General features: G+C 46.3%; 1 protein-coding gene across 11 annotated transcripts in view; it reads left to right on the top strand.

Annotated features, from left to right (window-relative positions):
* RBMS3 (RNA binding motif single stranded interacting protein 3) overlaps positions 1–21480 on the top strand; it is a 1098743-nt gene that overhangs the window by 867279 nt on the left and 209984 nt on the right. For all 11 annotated transcript variants that reach the window (XM_074984403.1, XM_074984401.1, XM_074984402.1 and 8 more), the window contains one exon: positions 3907–4064. In XM_074984403.1, coding sequence (XP_074840504.1) covers positions 3907–4064 — 158 coding nt within the window. The remainder of the gene's footprint in view (positions 1–3906; positions 4065–21480) is intronic.

Raw genomic sequence — 21480 nt, 5'->3', positions numbered from 1 at the left:
TCAAAACAGACACTCTCTAATCTTCCCTCTCCCTCAGCTACACCAAAATAGCAAAGCAAAATAACAGTTTACAATATACACACAGTGAAGGGAATGTGCTGAGAAGGAAAAGTGCTTTTAAAAAAGGTAGTTAATTATTCTAATATTCTAATACATATAATTTCTTCCTTGTTCCCAACCTCCCTCTTTTCTCCCCCTTTAAATACCAACCAGGTTTATAGTCTCAGAATTTATCACATGATTTGTCTTCACATTGCTGACAGCGTAACAATCTTAGTCCCTCATTCCCAATGCAGTTTTGAAATGCAGTGTAAGCAAAAATGTATGTTACTGACTGAGGGGGAAAAAGCATTCCAATCTGAAAAAGGAATGTGGCATGAGGGAAGGTGTAAAAGAGAGGAGAGAAAGGGAGGTGATTATAAGGAATGCAGAAGGTTGGGGGTATTCGTTTTAATTTTTCAACATTTTCCCTTTGCTGGGTGTTATTGTTCCTCCCTATAAAATAAGCTCAATCATTTACAAACATTTTAGTACAGGTTGAACCTTTCTAGTCCGGCACTCTCTTGTCCAGAAACATCTGTAATCCAGCAGGATTTTAGTTAGCTGGATCACCACTTTTTGTGGGAGTGGCCAAGTTTCCCCCAGTCTCATAAAGTTTGTTTACAGCCACCAGTCCTGGCTCTCAAAGTTCTTGCTGTTATTTAGCTGTAATTTGCCCCTAAATGTCTTCTAAGAGCCCAGTAAGCAGTGGAAGTGTTATTAATGCTGCCAGACAATATTGACCTCCCGTGGTTCCGCAAATTCTCTCATTTGGCACCAGTCAGGTCTTGACAGTGCGGGACAAGAGAGGTTAGTATCTTTAGAGTGTTCTCTGCTTTTTTAATTCCTATTGCCATTTTATAAAACAGCAGCTGTTTCAAACTGCTTTGATATGATATATTACAGGTAGTTCTAGGGGAGACATTGTGGAAAGAGCTTAGGAGATAATAAGCACTTTACCATGTGTGGCATTGTACACTAAGCATTCATGAATCAGACCCCAAAAGTATGATTGGCTAAAAACCAGGAAACTTTAAGAAGTACCTCAGGTTTTTGGGCATGTAATACAACCTTCCTTCCTTCCTTCCTTTCTTTCTTTGGTTTATTCCAGGGATCTAGGACTTTAAGAAGATAGCTAAACATTGTGAGACTCTTGATATAATTGTGAGAGTTGGCAACAATGTACTAGTCACTGCAATGTGGCATGTCAAGCAACATTCCATTTGGATGTATGTGTGTTTACATGTTCACGTGTGTTCCAAATATGTATGTGTATTTGTACATGTAACATACTTTAAATGTTAATAGGATTCCAAAAGTGTTTAACTAGTAAAAGTTTGGTTGTTTATTATTAGGCATAGCACAATTCTGTTTTCCTATTATATTTCCAGGTTGAAATATTTATTGTATGCCAAGTTTGTTGTGAGTTATTTATAGTGAAATGGAGCTGAGTATTCTGAATTTATAACCTGATGTTGATCTTCTGTACATTACAAGCAAAATTCAGCTGCACATCTATACCAGATATTTGCCTTATTGAACTGCTGTCCTGGGAGGTTTCTCTTTGAATTCACTCACCATGTTCTTGCTTTGAAAATTTTGTAAATGTTTGGCCCTGATTCTCTACAGGACTGCCCCTTTTGTCTTCCTTTATAACTTTGTTCAATGGGTACAAATTACCACAGAATCAGAGTTCTCTAGTGACTAACAGTGATGTTCACTTTACACGGGTTGGACAAGGGACAGGGAAGTGGAGAAACGAGCTCTTAGTGTTTGCACTCTAGTCACATATTTGGGCGTATGCATGGGATGTTATATGCTTGTCCACAAATTGAGCCACTGAAAGAGCGATTTTAAAGGCAATTTAGCTAAACTAATGCAAATGCTGTAAGGACTGTCTTATTTTGGTTTAAACTATACTGACTTAGGTTAGCCTCAGTCCTGATCTACAATGGGTATTTACTTTGGTATATTATGTCTCTTAGGCTGTGTCTACACTAGCTCCCAACTTCAAAGGGAGCATGGTGAGTAGGGTGTCAGGAGATTACTAATGAAGTGCTGCGGTGCATATGCAGCACTTCATTAAGCTAATTCTCCCCCACGGCAACTTCAAAGTGGCAAACTTCGAAGTGCCGGCTTGCATGAAGCCGCGGCTAACCCGCTGGTACTTCAAAGTCCCTTTACTCCTCAATTTACATATTCCCATGAGATCTCTATTCCAGAAGCAAAAGCTGCCATGTACACAGGGTTCCTCCAGAAAGACTGTAGAAGAAGGGTCTTCTGGAAGGGAGGTTTCCTTCAGAAACCCCCCTTTTCCTTCTGAAGGAACCCCATCTACATGGCAGCTTTTGCTTCTGGAATGGGATCTTCTGGAAGAAAGATCTCATGGGAATATGGAAATCAGGCATGAGATATTTTAATCCATGCCTCATTTGCATCTTCTGCTGTGCTCATTACCATGCCCCTTCCAGAAGTGGGCGGGGAGGGCAGTGTACACATAGCCTCTGAAAGGAGTAACTATATTGATCTAACCTCGTATGTAGACAGCACTTGGTTGAAGTTTTGTGTAGATGAGGCTTTTGTTTGAAGTTTTTATTGTTTTTGCTTCATCTGTGTTTTATGTTCCCTTCCTGGGACCATTCTAGCAAGCATGTTCACTTGCAGGAATGTTGGCCAAAGCTGTAGCCTGGTAGTCTCAGGGTTGTGAGCTCAATCCTTGAGGAGGCCATTCAGGTGTCTGGGGCCAATAGCTTAAAAAAGAGGTCTGTTGGGGCTGGTGCTTGGCCCTGCCTAGAGGGCAGGGGACTGGACTCCATGCCCTCTTGAGGTTGGTTCCAGCTTTATGTGGTATGTAGATCCCATTCACAAAGCCCTGGGTGTGGTGAGTGATGGGTAAAGCAGCCCTGTGTTCACATGTGTAACTTAAATGCAAGGGCAATGTGGGCCTTTAAAAAGTGCAGAGGAATAGCTCAGTGGTTTTAGCATTAGCCTGCTAAACCTAGAATTGTGCGCTCAATCCTTGAGTGGGTCATTTAGGGATCTGAAGCAATGCATTTAAAAAAAAATCTGTGAGGGATGGTGATAGGTCCTGCTGTGAGTGCAGGGGACTGGACTCAATGACCTGTGAAGGTCCCTTCCAGTTCCATGAGATAGGTGTATCTTCACATTTTTACTCCCATTTTAAACTCATACTCTTGTGATTTTAAACTAGCACCCTGGCAAACTAATACTATTGTAATAAAAAATGATTTTCAGATTTGTATTCTTGAGTATTCCTATTCTAACCTATTCTGAGAAATATGCTTATCTAAAGGCTAAAGCATATACCATGTGACCTATTAGTCAAAACAGCTTGAAGTTTGAATTGCAAATATCAAATATGCAAAGCAAAAATCCTTGATGGAGCTTTATGGAAAATTTCCACAAAAACACTCTCCCTTTGCAACCAACCTTACTCATAGTAGCAATGCTGCAAACAGTCTGCAGGTTGGAATATATGCTTCTGCATACAATATTTGCTGAATATTTTTCAGCAGTGAACACATATGTGGAAATCATGTTTTGTGTAGCCACTTTCCTAAGTCAGGCCACAGTCCTGGAAACACTTGTGCATGAGACTTAAACAGGACTGCTCATGTATGGAAAGGTAAGCACATGCATAAGGATTTGCAAGTTAGGAGCCTTAATGGGCTGTATTTGACAAATAAATTGTGAGCTGTGAATAACTTGCAGAGCTCTGCTTCTAACCCTGTTATCATTTTTGGCTCTATTATTTTGAGAGCCCATCATATTTGGATGTTGTGGGGCCACAACCTGGTTTGTTCTAGTGCTGAGTTTAACTGAGGCTATTTATTTCTTTTATCTTAGCAACAAGAGCAAGACCCAACTAATCTATACATCTCAAATTTACCCATTTCCATGGATGAGCAGGAGCTGGAGAATATGCTGAAACCCTTTGGACATGTCATTTCCACCAGAATATTGAGAGATGCTAATGGAGTCAGCAGAGGAGTCGGCTTTGCCAGGTGAAACTCTTGGTCTATTTGGTTTACCCTGGTCAGGGGTGTGTGTGATGTTTTGGTGCGGGGAGGGAGGGCTGTTTCTTCTGTTGTTCTGAAGCCCCATGGTAATGGAATATGCAGAGCAATCAGCTAAAAACATCTTTATCAGACTGAGTGTCTGTACTTTGTGTAGAACTAAAGAATATAAATGCAAATAGGAATTCATCTCATTGGTCCAAAAATTACTTCATTATACTTTGGATATGGAAATGAAATAGCTAGCAATGGTGACCTGTCCAAGCATTATCAAGTTTAGATAATAATAAATGTCCTATGGCTGAATGCACTCAAAGATTTAGCAAAGCCTTTCTAACAAGGAAGGTAAATTTATCAGCAAGCAGAGCACAGGAGAGAGGCATATCTGGAGAAACACAAGTTGCTAAAAACATGCAAAGGATTCCAGGCCACTGAGAGAAGGTCAGGAGAGAGATTTACATTTAAGAAGCCCTGGCTGGTGTGATTTTTTAGACAGACAGACAGAGCTTGTGTCATTGTCATGAGAGGAAGGAAGTATTTTCATGTTAATTATAAGGAAGTGCTTACCGAAAGCTCCCTCAGCTAGAAACACTGTTTAACACAGTAGATTTGTTTAACCAGTAATAATTGTAAAGAGTGGAGACTACGTAGAAAAGGAAAGAAGAGGTAAGTGGAAGAAGGCATAACGTATACAGACACTTACACAGTAAATAAATATCCCCTGCTTCAAAAGAAAAGCAAATGTGTGCTTTGCAGAGTAATCATAATACTTTACTCTTGAACAGCTAGTGAAAGTATGACGGGGTTATCTTGTGAATTTCCCTTCAATACATTATGTCTTTGTAATGTTACCCTTGTCTTTGATATATAAGATCATCACACTGAAGGAAATGTTACAGTAATACTGGCTCAATTCAAATGGCAAGAGACAAATCGGAGAGAGTAAACGATGACACACCATTCTTTACATACCTTCTATGTTAACAAAGATAATGACTTTTTCCATTGACTTTTTTTCTCACTAGATGCAGATCATTATTACTGCATCATACATATTGCATTGTAAAAGTTGGCCATGTTCATGGAAATATATTTAACTGATAACATTAAAAAAAAAACAAACCTCCTCCATGTTAATCAACATGAAGGTCGCATATGTGGTAAGTATACAAAAATAGGAAGGGTGAAATCCTGGCTCCTCTGAAGCCCATGAAAAATTCCCATTGATTTGAATGAAACCAGGTTTTCTCAGAGCCACAACTGAATGGTGAACCTTCATTTTGCCCTTGGACATTAGAATTTACAATCTAGTCTTTAATGGTGTATTTCTCTTGTGACAAGGCTCTATTCAGCTTCTTTGTACAGCGTGTCACCATATAGAGATAAGCACTTCATGGTTGCTTAGAAGCTTGTAGGGGTAGATGATAGCACATCTAGCATATGAGTACACATGGTAGGTATATGCAAAGATGCCCACAGATTTCCTGAGCCCCTAGGCAAGGTGGGGGGATGTGGGGGGCTCCATTTTAATGTAAAGGGTGGGGACTCAGGCCTCAGAGCTGCCCAGAGAATGTTTTGCAGCACAGTGGCAGCAATTTAAAGGCCCTGAAGCTCAGGCTGCCTCCATGCTTGTGGTAGCAGGCACCAGAAGCCTCAGGACCTTTGAATAAGCAGGACACTGGGCAACTATCTCCTTCCCCTGTCCCCATTAGTGGGCTTGGGTATGTGTGACTATGAGGCAATGGTGGAATATCAGTTGTATTTATATGGAGACAGATTACCCTCACATTTGCCTCCATTAAAAACACTTTCTAAAGCTCTGCAGGTGTAAAGCATACCTAAAACTCATGTAGTTAGAGGGTTCTACCTGTCTGGGGGAGTCCTGCGTAGCATTAAGCCATCATGGTGCCCCCCCGTGTCTTTATCCTCCTGCTTATCCCCGTTGTGAGCTTCTACCCTCATGGTTGTGGAGAAAAGCATAAAAGCGGGACCGAAAGGGCAACTAAAGTCTCAAAAAACAGAAACTGGAGAAAAAGTAATATATTATGGCTATGTCTACACTAAAAGCATCTGTCTACAGAAGTAACTGTTGGAAGAGATGTTCCAGCAAAACTTCTGTCAACACATCATGTCTACACATAACAGTGGATCCATCTTTTGATCTGCTCTGTCAACAAAAGGGCCCCGGAGTGTCTACACAGCTTTTTCTGTATACAGTTTCTGTTGACAAAACACATTTTCTGTGTGGATGCTCTGTGAGTTTTGTAGAAAAAACTCCAGTTTTGTCTAGAAAACTCTCAAGTACAGATATAGTCTATGTATTTAGAAAAATTAAGCTAATTTCACCATCTGTTGGGGACAGCATCCTGAGTTTTGACTACTTGGTGTTAGCAATACATCTAGCAACCAGTTATGTACCCATTTTATAATAATCCTGTCTAGGCTGTATTTTTCTAGTGTATTTATGAAAGCATCATGCAACATTATATCAAATGATTTACCAAGGTCTAGATATACCACATATACCACTTCCATTTTATTCACAAGGTTTGTTATCTTATCAAAGAAAGCTATCTGGTTGGTTTGACATGATTTGTTCTTTACAAATCCATGCTGACTGCTACTTATCACCTTATTATCTTCCAGATGTTTGCAAATGGATTTCTAAATTATTTGCCCTGGTATTTTTCCTGGTAAAGAAGTTAAGCTGACTGATTTGTAGTTTTCTGGGTTGCCCTGATTTCCTTTTCTTTTCTTTTCTTTTTTTTGATGGATGAGCACTACATTTGCTCTTTCCCAGTCTTCTGGAAGCCCTCCTGACTTCTGTGACTTTTCAGATATGAAAACTAAGGGCTCTCATATCTCCTTAATTAGCTCCTGGAGTATTCCAGGATGCATATCATCAGGCCCTGATGACTTGACCACATCAAACTTTTCAATGTAATTTTTTAACCTTTTCTTTTCCTATTTTAACACCTGGACCTGCTTCATTTTCTCCAGCATTTATTATTCTAGGCATCCAATCACCATCAGCCTTCTAGTTGAAAACCAAAATAAAGAAATCGTTGTGTACTTCTGCTATTTCCACATTTTCTGTTATTGTTTTTCCTTCTCCATTGAGTAACAGGCCCACCCTATCCTTGGCCTTTGTTTTGCACCTGCTACACTTGTATAATATTTTCTTGTTACCCTTTTTAGTCTCTAGCTATTCTGAGTTCATTTTGTGGTTTTAGCTTTCTAATTTTGCCCCTATATATTTGTGTTATTCTTTTATATTCATTCTTTGTAATTTGACCCAGTTTCCACTTTTATTGGACTCCTTTTTTTGATTTATAGCATTCAAGAGCTCCTGGTTTTACCAACATTATTTCTTGCCATGCTTCCTATCTCGTCTACAAAGTGGAACAATTTGCTCTTCTGACTTTAACAATGTCTCTTTAAAAAACTGCCAACCATCTTCAGTTCTTTTTCCTCTGAGTCTTGCTCTGTAGGTTCATCAAAGGCTATCAGCCAAGAGGTAACTCCAGGATCCAGGGATGTAATTCCATAATTCTTGTGTTCCTAACCCTTCAGCTACCAGAAGCTGGGACTGCGTGATCGGGGATGGGTCACTCAGAATTGCCCTGTTCTCTTCATTCCCTCTGAAGCCTCTAGCCAGTGTCAGATACTGGGTTAGATGGACCATTGGTTAAAGCACTGAGTAGTATCTGAGAGAGGATTCTGAGTAACATCATGTTGGAAAACGCTGGGAGCGAGATCATCTCCTGTACGTCCCTAGTGTGTCATCTGGCTGCACACTGGTTGCTGCTTTTCCAATCGCTTTGCACTGTTCCACTGTAGCATTTTCCTTCCAGAAAGCCTTTTTCCCATAAGGCAGAAGGACAGGATGAATTCAGACTATTCTGAAATCAACCTGGGTGACTATAGATTCTGCCATTAATCATAAAAAATACCACTCTTTAAAAATCTAATCTCTTTAATTGTACCACACAAGCATCGTGGGACCATAGCAGGGCACAAGTTCTTTGTGTGCACCTGTCATGGAAATGCAGCCTTTGCAAAAGAAGAAATGCTGCTGATCTCCAGCCACGCCTGGGAAATACTCATTTACTTCAGGTTCAGTTGGAAGGAAAGCAGGGATTAGGGGATACATGCTGCAGGTCCCTCTGAAGAAGCCCGTAGAAGGACCGAGGGCTGTGGTTGAAGTGGGATTAGTGAGACTCCCCATGTAATGAGAGCTCAAGCAGGAACTCGAGAATAAAACTAGTGGAAAATCCTGATTCTATCCTGGGAAGCCTTGAGAAGCCCAGATATAAGGGTGACGAGTAGCATAACTTTTGCTTTAAATTAATTACAAACAAAACCCAGGAAAGTGAGATTTTAATCTGAAACACCAGTTGTGTTGTACATTAGTACACTAGCAACACACGAAAAGGAGAAATTGAGGCATGATGACATGCCTCAAGGGGCAAGATTCATCAGTTATGTTACACAGTGTCAAATCCTGATCCCATTGATGTCAACATTAAAACTCACCATTAAATCAATGAGACCAAAATTGGCCCCCTAAAACCACACTGTAAAATCTCCTCTGATTATTTTTTTGTTGTTGTTGTTGAAAAGTAGTGCCTCTTCAGACGAAGTCATGTAGGTGGGTTCTTTTGTAACAGAAATAATAGAAAGGCTCTAGGGGTTTTGTTGCAAATACCATAATTAAATGTTCTGTTCTACGCTATAAATTACACTGCATAGTGAGCTTTTACTAAAGATGCTTTTTAAATGGGAAATGCAAAAAAAGTGTTAGAAGCCACTAACATTTTTTATTGTGTTTGCTCTCTCGTAACTTAAAATGACCTTGTAAGATTCAGCCCCAGGCAATGTTTTACAGCAAAGTCATAAACCTCCAAAAACAGAAATTTATGATGGAAATGCTGACAGACAACCATTGCAGTACTAGCAGGTGCCTGCATAATACTGAACCTGCTAGGGAGAAGACAGTAAAATAAATCAGCCGAGGTCGGGCTAGAAATGACGATGTTTTCATCTAGCCATTTCTCCTCTCCAGTAACAACAGAGAATTTGTCCAACATAAAGGGCTTGTCTACACTTGCCCACAACTTCGAAGAGGCCATGGTAATCAGGGTGATGAGAGATTACTATTCAAATGCTGCGGTGAATATTCAGCACTTCCTTAGGCTAATTCTCCCCTACGACAACTTCAAAGTGTCAGACTTTAAAGTGCTGGCATGCGCGGAGCTGTGGACGCTTTGAGGAGAATTTTGAGGAGTAAGAGCACTTCAAAGTAGCATGGGCACTTCAAAGTGTCCGTGGCTACACACATGCCAGCACTTCAAAGTTTCACACTTGCAAGTTGCCATGGAGGAGAATTAGCCTAATGAAGTGCTGCATATGCATCACAGCACTTCATTAGTAATTTCCCATCACCCTGGTTAACATGCCCCCTTCGAAGTTGGGGGCAAATGTAGACACAGCAAACCATCTTAAAATAATGGTATGGTACTGTTCAGAGAGGATGACCAAAGTTAAGAATTTCACAAATTATATTCCTCCCACACCTGAGAGCAAAGAGGAACATTGAGAAAGTACTTTTTTCTTTTATTTTTAAAATATTTTTTGTGACTAGATGTTTTAGGTTTGTGGGTCAGATTTTACTTTTGTTGCATGATTACCATGTTTTTCAGTATGTTTTTAGTTGAGTGGATTTATTTGCACGTGTTTGTGGGTTTATTGTCCCAATTAAACTTCACGTTTAGTCTTTGGAAATTGTATTTCACTAAATACCTGAAATTTACTTCATGGACTGAAAAAGCCCAGCACAGAACATGAGCAGCAATGGATTAGGCCTGTCTTGTTTATACTGTCAGAGAGGTAGCCATGTTAGTCTGTATTCTAACAAAACAAATGAGCAGTCGTGTAGCACTTTAAAGACTAACAAAATAATTTATTAGGTGATGAGCTTTCGTGGGACAGACCCACTTCTGAAGATCTAAAGAATCTGATCTGAGGAAGTGGGTCTGTCCCACGAAAGCTCATCACCTAATAAATTATTTTGTTAATCTTTAAAGTACTACATGACTGCTGGTTTGTTTCATTTATCCTAAGGCTTACACTGGCTTTCGAGGAAATGGACTTGCTCCTGATTTACAATAGCATAGTGAGATGAGAATCAGACCCTCAGTTTTCTTTCTCAAACATAGAGGTGTGTAACCCATGTGTCTCTTATAGCATCTCACTAGCGTGCTGCAATATGAATTTTGTGTGCCTTTAGCTAAGTCTGCACTGGGACGCTACATGGTATTCTCTTCAATCCTCCCTGTCAGAGGTGGGGGCCCAGGCAGAGACAGGTGTATCCTGGAGGTGAATGCTTGGTTGCGTAGATGGTGTCGCCAGGAAGGCTTTGGTTTCTTTGACCACGGGATCCTTTTCCGGGAAGGACTACAAGGCAGAGATGGCGTTCACCTTTCGAGGAGGGGGAAGACTATATTTGGACACAGGCTGGCTAACCTAGCGAGGAGGGCTTTAAACTAGGTTCGACGGGGGCAGGGGAGCAAAGCCTGCAGGTAAGTGGAGAGCATGGATACCTGGGAGATGAACTTGAAATGGGAGGGAGTATGAGCTATACTGGGAGAGTAAAAAGAGGGCCAGGACAAAACTGGGAGGCAAGACCAAATCAATGTCTGAGATGCCTATATACAAATGCAAGAAGTATGGGAAATAAACAAGAAGAATTGGAAGTACTAATAAATGAATACAACTATGATATTGTTGGCATCACAGTAACTTGGTGGGATAATACTCATGATTGGAATGTTGGTATTGAAGGGTACAGCCTGCTTAAGAAGGACAGACAGGGAAAGAAGGGAGGAGGTGTTGCCTTGTATATTAAAAATGTACACACTTGGACAGAGGTGGAGATGGACATAGGAGATGGACGGGTTGAAAGTCTCTGGGTTAGACTCAGAGGAGTAAAAAACAAGGATGAGGTCCTACTAGGCATCTACTACAGGCCCCCTAGCCAGGTGGAAGAGGTGGATGAGGCTTTCTTTAAACAGCTAACAAAATCATCCAGGGCCCAGAATTTGGTGGTGATGGGGGACTTCAACTATCCAGGTATATGTTGAAAAACTAATACAGCAGGGGACAGACTGTCCAATAAATTCTTGGATTGCATTGGAGACAACTTTTTATTCCAAAAGGTTGAAAAAGCTACCGGGGAGAAGCTGTTCTAGATTTAATTTTAACAAATAGGGAGGAAATTATTGAGAATTTGAAAGTGGAAGGATGCTTGGGTGAAAGTGATCATGAAATCATAGAGTTCACAATTCTAAGGAAGGGTAGAAGGGAAAACAGTACAATAGAGATAATGGATTTCAGGAAGGCAGATTTTGGTAAACTCAGACAGCTGGTAGGTAAGGTCCCATGGGAAGCTAAACTGAGGGGAAAAACGGCTGAGGAGAGATGGCAGTTTTTCAAAGGGACATTATTAAGGGCCCAAAAGCAAGCTACCCCGCTGCGTAGGAAAGATAGAAAACATGGCAAAAGACTGCCTTGGTTTAACCAGGAGATCTTGCATGATCTCAAACTAAAAAAGGAATCGTATAAAAAATGGAAATTAGGACAAATTACAAAGGATGAATATATGCAAACAACATGAGCTTGCAGGAGCAAGATTAGAAAGGCTAAGGCACAAAATGAGCTCAAGCTAGCTCCAAGCATAAAGGGAAACAAGAAGGCTTTTTACAAATACATTGGTAACAAGAGGAAGACCAAGGAGAGGGGAGGGCCATTGGTCAGTGACGAGGGAGAAACAGTAACAGGTAATTTGGAAATGGCAGAGATGTTTAATGATTTCTTTGTTTCGGTCTTCACTGAGAAATCTGAAGGAATGCCTGACATAGAGAATGCTAGTGAAAAAGTGGTAGGTTTAGAAGTTGAAATACGAAAAGAACAAATTAAAATTTACTTAGAAAAATTAGATGTCTGCAAATCACCAGGGCCTGATGAAATGCATCCTAGAATCCTCAAGGAGCTGATAGAAGAGGTATCTGAGCCTTTAGCAATCATTTTTGGAACATCATGGGAGACGGGAGAGATTCCAGAAGACTGGAAAAGGGCAAATATAGTACTCATTTATAAAAAGGGGAACAAGAATAACCCGGGAAACTACAGGCCAGTCAGCTTAACTTCTGTGCCAGGAAAGATAATGGAGCAGATCATTAAAGAAATCATCTGCAAGCAATTGGAAGGTGATAAGGTGATAGGGAACAGCCAGCATGGTTTTGTTAAAAACAGCTCATGTCAAACCAATCTAATAGCTTTCTTTGATAGAATAACGAACCTTGTGGATAAGGGAGAAGCGGTGGATGTGATATACCTAGACTTCAGTAAAGCATTTGACACAGTCTCACATAATATACTTATGAATAAACTACTCAAATACAACTTGGATGGGGCTACTATAAGGTGGGTGAAGAACTGGCTGGATAACCGTACCCAGAGAGTAGTTATTAATGGTTTTCAATCCTTCTGGAAAAGTAGAACTAGTGGGGTTCCACAGGGGTCTGTTTTAGGACCGGTTCTGTTCAATATCTTCATTAACGATTTAGATATTGACATAGAAAGTACACTTATTAAGTTTGCAGATGATACCAAGCTGGGAGGGGTTGCAACTTCTTTGGAGGATAGGGTCATAATTCAAAAGGATCTGGATAAACTGGAGAATTGGGCTGAGGTAAACAGGATGAAGTTTAATAAGTACAAATGCAAAGTGCTCCACTTGGGAAGGAGCAATCAGTGTCACACATACAGAATGGGAAAGGACTGCCTAGGAATGAGTACAGCAGAACGGGATGTGGGGGTTATAGTGGACCACAAGCTAAATATGAGTCAACAGGGTGATGCTGTTGCAAAAAAAGCAAACATGATTCTAGGATGCATTAACAGGTTTGTTGTGAACAAAACACGAGAAGTCATTCTCCCGCTCTACTTTGCGCTGGTTAGGCCTTAGCTGGAGTATTGTGTCCAGTTCTGGGCACCGCAGTTCAGGAAGGATGTGGAGAAATTGGAGACGGTCCAGAGGAGAGCAACGAGAATGATCAAAGGTCTAGAGAACATGACTTATGAAGAAAGGCTGAAAGAATTGGGCTTGTTTAGTTTGGAAAAGAGAAGATTGAGGGGGAACATGATAGCAGTTTTCAGGTATCTAAAAGGGTGTCATAAGGCAGAGGGAGGGAACTTGTTCTTCCTTGCCTCTGAGGATAGAACAAGAGGCAATGGACTTCAATTGCAGCAGGGGAGGTTCAGGTTGGACATTAGAAAAAAGTTCCTAACTGTCAGGGTGATCAAACACTGGAACGGATTGCCAAGGGAGGTGGTAGAATCTCCATCACTGGAGATATTTAAGAAGAGGTTAGATAGATGGCTTTTAGGGATGGTCTAGAAAGTGCTTGGTCCTGCCATGAGGGCAGGAGGCTGGACTTGATGGCCTCTCGAGGTCCCTTCCAGTCCTACTCTTCTATGATTCTATGATTCTATCAAAATAGCTTATTTCGATGTAGCGAAATCGAAATCAGCTATTTCGATGAATAGTGTCTACACATCCTCCAGGACTGGTGCCGTCGACGTTCAGCTTCAACGTTGGGCAGCACTACATCGAAGTAGGCGCTGCAGGGGAGCGTCTACACACCAAAGCAGCCCAAATCGAAATAAGGGTGCCAGGAAAAGCTGCAGACAGGGTCACAGGGCGGACTAGCACTTTCGGGGCAACAACTAGCTGCTCCCTTAAAGGGCCCCTCCCAGACACACTCAGCCTGCACAGCACGCGGTCTGCAGAGCCAGAAGCCCGCACACCCCGTGTAAGCAGAATGGACCACCAGCAGCAGCAGCAGCAGCAGAAGCCAGAGGCCCCCACACCCGCCCCTGCAGGACCAGTGGCTGCCCTGCTCAGTGCTATGCAGGAGGCAGCTGACCATCTTTTATTTGTGGAAGAGGAGCTGCCCCCAGGGGATGAGGAAGCAGCCCCAGACCTTGCTGCCCTCCCAGCCCCCCTCCCCCCGCCGTACACGCTGCCAGCTGTGGAGATACCCCAGGAGCACGGACTGGAGGGAGCTGCTGGTTCTCGGTGAGTGGGACAACAACCGCTGGCTCCGGAACTTCCGGATGAGCCGACAGACATTCCTGGAGCTCTGTCAGTGGTTCACCCCTGCCTTACGGCACCAGGACACCCCCATGCGACGTGCCCTGACAGTAGAGAAACGGGTCGGCATCGCTGTCTTGGAAGCTGGCCATTCCAGACAGCTACCGATCCGTAGGGCAGCAGTTCGGCGTGGGCAAGGCCACCGTCGGAGCTGTCCTCGTGGAGGTAAGAGGACCCAGAGGGAGGGGGGGGAGCCCTGTGGGGATGGGGGGAACCCTGTGGGGAGGGTGGGGAGCCCTCTGGGGACAGGGTTAGCCCTGTGGGGAGGGCCAGACACACCCTGCACACCCCTCACTGGTGCTGTCTCATGTCCTTCCCCTGCAAGTCGTCTGTGCAATCAATGCCCTGCTCCTCCACAGGCTCGTGCAGCTTGGGGACCCGGGTGCCGCCATCGCGGGGTTTGCCAGCCTGGGCTTCCCAAATTGCTTTGGGGCTCTGGATGGGACCCATATCCCCATCTGTGCCCCGGAGCACAGCGGAGGACGCTTCCTCAATACGAAGGGATACCATTCCATGGTCCTCCAGGCCTTGGTGGACAGCCAGGGCTCCCTCTTGGACATTTATGTCGACTGCCCTGGCAGCACCCACAATGCCCGGGTGTTCAGAAATTTGGGCCTGTGCCACCCGCTGGAGGTGGGGACCTACATCCCCCAGCGGGAGATCCCTGTGGGGGGCACCACCCTGCCCCTCTGCGTCGTCGCAGACGCGGCGTACCCCCTCCGGCCCTGGCTCATGCACCCCTACACAGGCCACGTCACAGCCAGCCAGCAGTGGTTCAACACGTGCTTGAACCATGCACGCCAGGTGGTCAAGCGGACTTTCGACTGCCTCAAAGGGCGCTGGAGGTGTCTCCTCACCCGCCTGGATGCAGGGCTCACCAACATCCCCCAGGTTGTGGGCGCATGCAGCGCACTCCACAACCTGTTGGAGAGCAAGGGAGAGGCCTTCTTCCAGGGCTGGGCTGTGGAGGCTGACAGGGCCGACATCCAGCCACCCGCTGCCCTCAGTCGCCAGGTTGACCCTGAGGGGATCTGGGTCCTGGAGGCCCTGCGGGCCAATTTTGACCAGGCTGCAGGGTGAACGCTGACAGGGCCAGCTGGTGGTGAGCCACCCACTGCACCCTCTCATCCTCCACAACACTCCCTGCCCCCACGCCCACACCACAGAGCACCCAAGAGCACACACACCCCCACACTTTTCCTTGAAATAAATGCAAATGTTGTTTGAAACAAAACAGTGCAACGTTATTATTAACAGAAGGAAGGGGGGAACTATGTACATGGGGGAGCAGAACAAAAACTATTTACAAACATGGGGGGAATATGTACAAAGGGGGGGGCAACATCCTTGGCCCCGCACCCTGTTGTCCAGCGCCTGGTGTTGGGGGGCACGACCCACGTCTCGGCCGGAGCCCTGGTCGAGGCTGGATGGGGGCTGGGAGAACCGGCAAATAGGGCCGGCAGGAGTCCGCAGGCCCATGGTCCCCCTCGGCGGCAGGCCCCAGGGTGGCAGACAGTGGAGGGACGGCGGGTGGAGTGGATGGAGCGGCGGGCAGAGCGGTGGGCGGAGCAGCGGGGGGGGTGCTGTTGGAACGTGCACATGAAGGCCCCCCAAGCCTCCTGGCGCCAGGCCAGCCTCACTCTTGGAGCTCTAGCCGCCGCTCCTCCGCCCGCAGGCACCGCTCCGACACCTCCAGTTGATGGTGGAGGGTCGCGAGCAGCGGGGGTCTGTGACTGTCCGTGGGTGGCTCCTCCTCTGTTGGTCTCGTCCTGGGGCTGGTCTGTGCTCTGCCGAGGGGCTGGCCTGCTGGGATGGCCCCGGTGGGCTCTCCGGGACCACGGACAGCTCGCCGGTTCTCTCTGGGCCCTCCGATGGTGCAGCTGCGGAACACAGGGGGAAACAAGAGTGGAGACAGCCGTTAGTGTGGGCCCTGACCCATGGCCCTTGTCCCCCCACCCCTCTGCTGCTGGTTCCCCATCCCCATCCCCCGGAGATGCTGCTGCTGATCATGGGTGTCACCCCCCCCGGGGGACCCTAGGTTCCGCTCCTCCCATCCCCAGGGATGGGGCATGGCACTGTCCTGCTGGGAGGCAGGTGCTGATGCACTCTTCTCCGGGACATGCCACTGCTGTCCTTGGGGCCATGATCATCTGGGCATGTGGAGGGCCCTGATAATGTCTCTTGTCCCCACCCCTTAACCCTGGGAGTGTGCACGGGGGGGTACATACCTGATGGTCCGCTCCCACGTTCGGGGGACACCCATTGGGCGAACGCCCTGCTGGAGCTGCAGGACGGGAGAGCGATGTGGAGCCCCCTCGTCGCTGGAGGACTCCCCCTCCTCCTCCTCCGGCGTCCCAGGGGTGGGCTCCTGGGGGGGGGCCCTGGGGTGAAGGGCTTGCCTCCGGGGCGGACTCCGTCTCCGGGGCCTGCTGGCGCTCGTCGGCCGATGTGTCAAGAGTGGCGGCGGGGAGGAGGTATGCCGGGGGCTCAGGATGGACCTGAGCTCCCTGTAAAAGGGGCAAGTGGCGGGGGCGGCCCCAGATTGGCTGGCCGCGTCCCGGGCCCGGGCGTAACCCTGCTGCAGCTCCTTCACCTTACTCCTGATGTGGTCAGGAGCGCAGGCAGGGTGAACCCGGGCAGCCAGGCCCTCAGCCAGCTGAGCGAACGCATCCGCGTTCCGCTTCTTGCTCCCCATTACCTGGAGCACCTCCTCCTAGCCCCAGAGCCCCAACAGGTCCCGGATCTCAGCCTCCATCCAGGAGGGGCCCCGCTGCCTCTTCCCCCACTGGCTGGCAGGCTGGGAGCCCTGGGTCCCCTTGGGGGGGGTGCCCTGTGGGCGCTTGGGGGGCTGGCTGGCTGCCATGGGGTGCAGGGAGCTGGCTTGGGGTTGCTGAGGTCTGTGCAGGCTGTGCACGTGGCAGTGCTGCTACCTGCATGAGCTCTCAGCTTCCTGCACAGGAAATAAGGGGGTGGGGAGCTTTAAGGGGCTGCTGCATGCGGTGACCATAGAGCTCAGGGGCTGGAGAGAGCATCTCTCAACCCCTCAGCTGATGGCCGCTATGGAAGACCCCCGCTATTTTGATGTTGCGGGACGCGGATCATCTACACGTGCCCTACTTCAACATTCAGCGTCAAAGTAGGGCGCTATTCCCATCTCCTGATGAGGATAGCGATTTCGATGTCTCGCCGCCTTACGTTGATTTCAACTTCAAAATAGCACTCGGCACGTGTAGACGCGGTGGGCGCTATTTCAAAGTTGGCACGGCTACTTCGAAATAGCTGGCTAGTGTAGACGCGGCTTGTATGTGATAAGTACAGATTTCAACCAGTGATGCCATCCTAATTCTACCTCTTACCAACCGAGAGGGAACAAGGGAACACAAGCTGGCTAAGTGAGCCATGGGAAAGAAAGGCTTCACAGAAAGCACCTATATCAGAATATTATATTTCAAGAAAGCAAATCTGTGAACTTACCCAGTGAGTAGTGTACTCTGGTAGGAAGTAGTAAAATCTTGTGTATGGAAGAAAGCCTGGCAAATGCAAGGCGGCAATTCCTGGTGGGAAAAAAAGGGAGTCAAAGGTGTAAAAAGGAATGAAAAGGAGGCAAAATAGTTTCACAGTTACAGCTAATGAAGTCATGCAGGGTCTGTCAACTGAGTTGGTTAGGGAACAGGTGATTTGTTGGAGGATTTTCTCTTAGGCACTCTCCACCAGCGGTCTCTGTAAGCTGAGCACTTGGTTGGCTGCCCAATAAAGAGTCAGCTAATTAGCAGATTAGCAGAGCACTCACAGCCTGTTGGTGTTGCACATCTGCACATGATTTGGTGCACATAATAAAATTTATTCTGCCCATGAATGAAAAAAATTAGAAGGAGCCCTGCTTTCCTCCTGTCCCACCTCCCTCCCAGGAGCACTGGGATAACTTCGGAGTCTCTAGTATACCCCACACATACCTGTATTGTCTTTTTGGAGACAGTGTCATATGTCTAACTGCACGTGTGCCCACATACACATTCCCTTTCTCTCTTCCTGCCCCCTCCCTCCCCACCCTCCACACCTGGAGTTTAGTCCTACCTTGTGAGGTCCTCAGGAGTGGCCATTCTCATGTCTGACTTCAGAGGACCATTTTCCCTATTTCCATTCCTCAGGGATACCAGAGGAAGGAAAGAGAAAGCATTCTGCCTCTCTCTTTGTCTTCCTCCCACTCCACACATACACACAGGTATCAGGAGAAGGGAGGTACTGACACACCTCCACCAGCTAGCTCCCAGACTGACCACTGGGATCTACTGGCTAGTGCTTGACAGTAAGCTATCATAGACTGTGTAATAGGTTCTCAAATGAAATAATAAGAGGCCGTGTTAGTCTGTAGCCAAGAAAACCAACAAGAAGTCCTGTGACACCTTATAGACTAACAGATTTATTGGAGCATAAGCTTTCTTGTGCAAAGACCCACTTCATCAGATGCACGAAGAAATGTAAACTCCATGTGTAGATGGAATTAAAAAGTACTAGCAAATGTGTTGTAATAAACTATTCAGCGGTGTACCAGGTCAGCTCTAATTGCTGTTGTTTGATGATTATGCAAAATACACAGCTGTATGTTTAGCACACCTGTTCTCATGCTCCCACTGAACAAAACCCTCATCCTGGTTGAAGAGTATATGAGTAAAACGTGGTCTGAGATACGTGCCTGGGAATTCTGAGGTGCAGACTGCCACTCCGAGCTGAACCCAGTTCCTTTTGTGTCCTTGAGCAAGGCAGTTAACCTCTTTGCTGTAGTTCCCTTCTCTGCAGAATAAGTTATTTCCCTACCAAATCATGGTCTCACAGGGATTACTCAATGTTTTCAAAGCACGTTAAAATCTTTGTATCGATATTAATATAAAATTACTCAGTGAAGGGAAGCATAATCTGAACACGCATGAAGCGACCCTTTAATTCCATAAAATCTCCAATATTCAGTTGAAATTTAAAAATAGTGGAGTCCACTTCACTCACAATTTACTCCAAGCCCCATTTACATTGCTCTAGCAGTCTAAATGAGAAGCAAGCCCACATACTTTTATTGCTTTGTGATAATTACAAGATATCAACTATTTGTTATATAATAGCCACTTAGTAAGTACGTTGCTCTTTTCTAATATATGTTTATGTTCTCTAACTTTTACTTGACACGTTATTAATCTGCATAATGAGCAAGTACAGTAGATTCATTTCCAGAAGGTTTATGTGTACTACCCTTATGAACGATCCCTGTTATTTATAGCAACTTATAATGACTACTGTGGAGCCACTGTGCTCTATAGAGGGGAATAATATACATTTTTAAAATAGTCTTTTTTTTCCCCAAGGGAAGGATAAACCTCAAATGGTTAGGTGGTGGGATTTGCTCAGATTCTGCATACAGTATTCTGAGTCTGTATATGAACTTTGTCCAAACATCCTGAGTTTGCAAATTTGGGCTGGGCATTTGATAAGAGGAAGTATTTTTTAGGGATTTTTCAACACTTTCTCGCTAGGTCAGAAACATAGTGGCCACGTCTACACAGGCAGCTTCTGTCAACAGAAGTCCCTATGAACAGAGAAATCTTGACAGAGCCTCTGCTGACAGACCGCAGCTGCACACAAACATGCCTTGACAGAGCGAGCCTCTCACTCAGCAGGGAGTGTCCCCACATACCAGACACTCTGTTGACAGAACGGACACCTCTGTGACAGAGATGGCCCTGTGACCCGGAAGGCAGGCAAGCATGGGGAGAAAGCCCTTCCTGGAGCACTGGCCCTGTGTGCCCTTAAAGTGCTCCCACCGGTGCATGCCAAGGGTAGCCCACCTCCTGGAGGGAAAGAAAAGCTGTTGCAGGGCTCCTTGCAGCTTGAGAGAGATACCACTCTTTCCAAACTGCTTTCTACCCTGCCTGGTACCGCAACCTTCCTGACACCGTACCCAACACCCACTTCCCCCTACCCCACACCCCCGACCCAATACTTTTCCCCCTCACCCGACCCCCTCCCTTCCCTATGCTGACCATGGCACAGCAGCCCCTGGGCATGCCTGGACCATGGACCCACTCCTGCTGGCCCTGCCACTGGCTATCATCTTTCTCCATGACCACATCTAGGAACCAGAACCCAAGAGATGACCTGCAGAGCAGGCCCCTGACATCATCCTGCCCTGGCCACAGACACTCCCTTGGGTGCCTGGGCAGATCTGGTGGCATCCCACGAGCACCGAGTGGTGGGACCAAGTTGTAATGCAGCAATGTGGTGATGAGCAATGGACACTGAACTTCAGTATGCTCAGGGATACATTCCTGCAAATGTGCACCCGGCTCGGCCCCCACCCTTCGCTGCCATGACATCAACATGCGGACTGCCATCCCTGTGGTGAAGAGGGTCACAATCGCACTCTGGAACCTGGCCATCCCCAACAGCTACCGCTCCATAGATCACCAGTTTTGCACTGGGAGGTCCACCGTTGGGACCGCCTTGATGGTGTGAGGTTTGGAGGATGGCTCATCCTGTGGCTCTGGGGAGGATCCTGGGTCTGTGGTGCTGGCCTCAGTTCAGGGGGCCTCCTCACCAGTGTTCACCATCGCTGGGCCTGGGGCCCCATTGTTTCCCTCTTACATGTGGTGTAGGCCTGTGTAGTGGGGACGGGAGGGCACCTCTTTGCCCTAGTGGTGCCAAGTGTCACTGGCCCACATGTATGCCTGACACAGCTCCTTCACCTTTGCAAACACATGTTGGAGGTTGCGTGTAGGGTGGCCATGCTGTATCAGGGCTTTTGCCAGGTGGTCATTGCCCCAGGGGTGTTGCATCGTTTGGCACTGGGGTCCAGCACAAGGGCTTGTTAGCCCAGAGGGCCAGGAGGTCCTTGACCTCACTGCTGGACCATGACAGGGCATACCTGTGCCTTGCTGGGTGGGCTCCTGGGATGGCTCCTGGGGTCCTTCAGCATGGGTGATCCTGGGCTGCCTCTGCCATTTGGCAAAGTGTAGGATATGGCTGCTGGGGTGTGTCTCTGGGCCTGTGCAGCCAGGCTGCATGTACTCCCCAAACTTCCTGCTCTGGTCTTTCTGGATTCCTCTTCCTTTAAGGGCAGGTGGAAGCGGTAACGATAGAGCCCCGTGGGCTGTGGAGATGTCATCTGCCATCTCTGGCAGCTGGCCACCATGGAGGACCCGC

The sequence above is a fragment of the Carettochelys insculpta genome, chromosome 2 (genome assembly GCF_033958435.1).
Source record: "Carettochelys insculpta isolate YL-2023 chromosome 2, ASM3395843v1, whole genome shotgun sequence".
Lineage (NCBI taxonomy): Eukaryota > Metazoa > Chordata > Testudines > Carettochelyidae > Carettochelys > Carettochelys insculpta.
The sequence above is the reverse complement of the archived record's forward strand: the minus strand, read 5'-3'. Positions and strand labels throughout refer to the sequence as shown.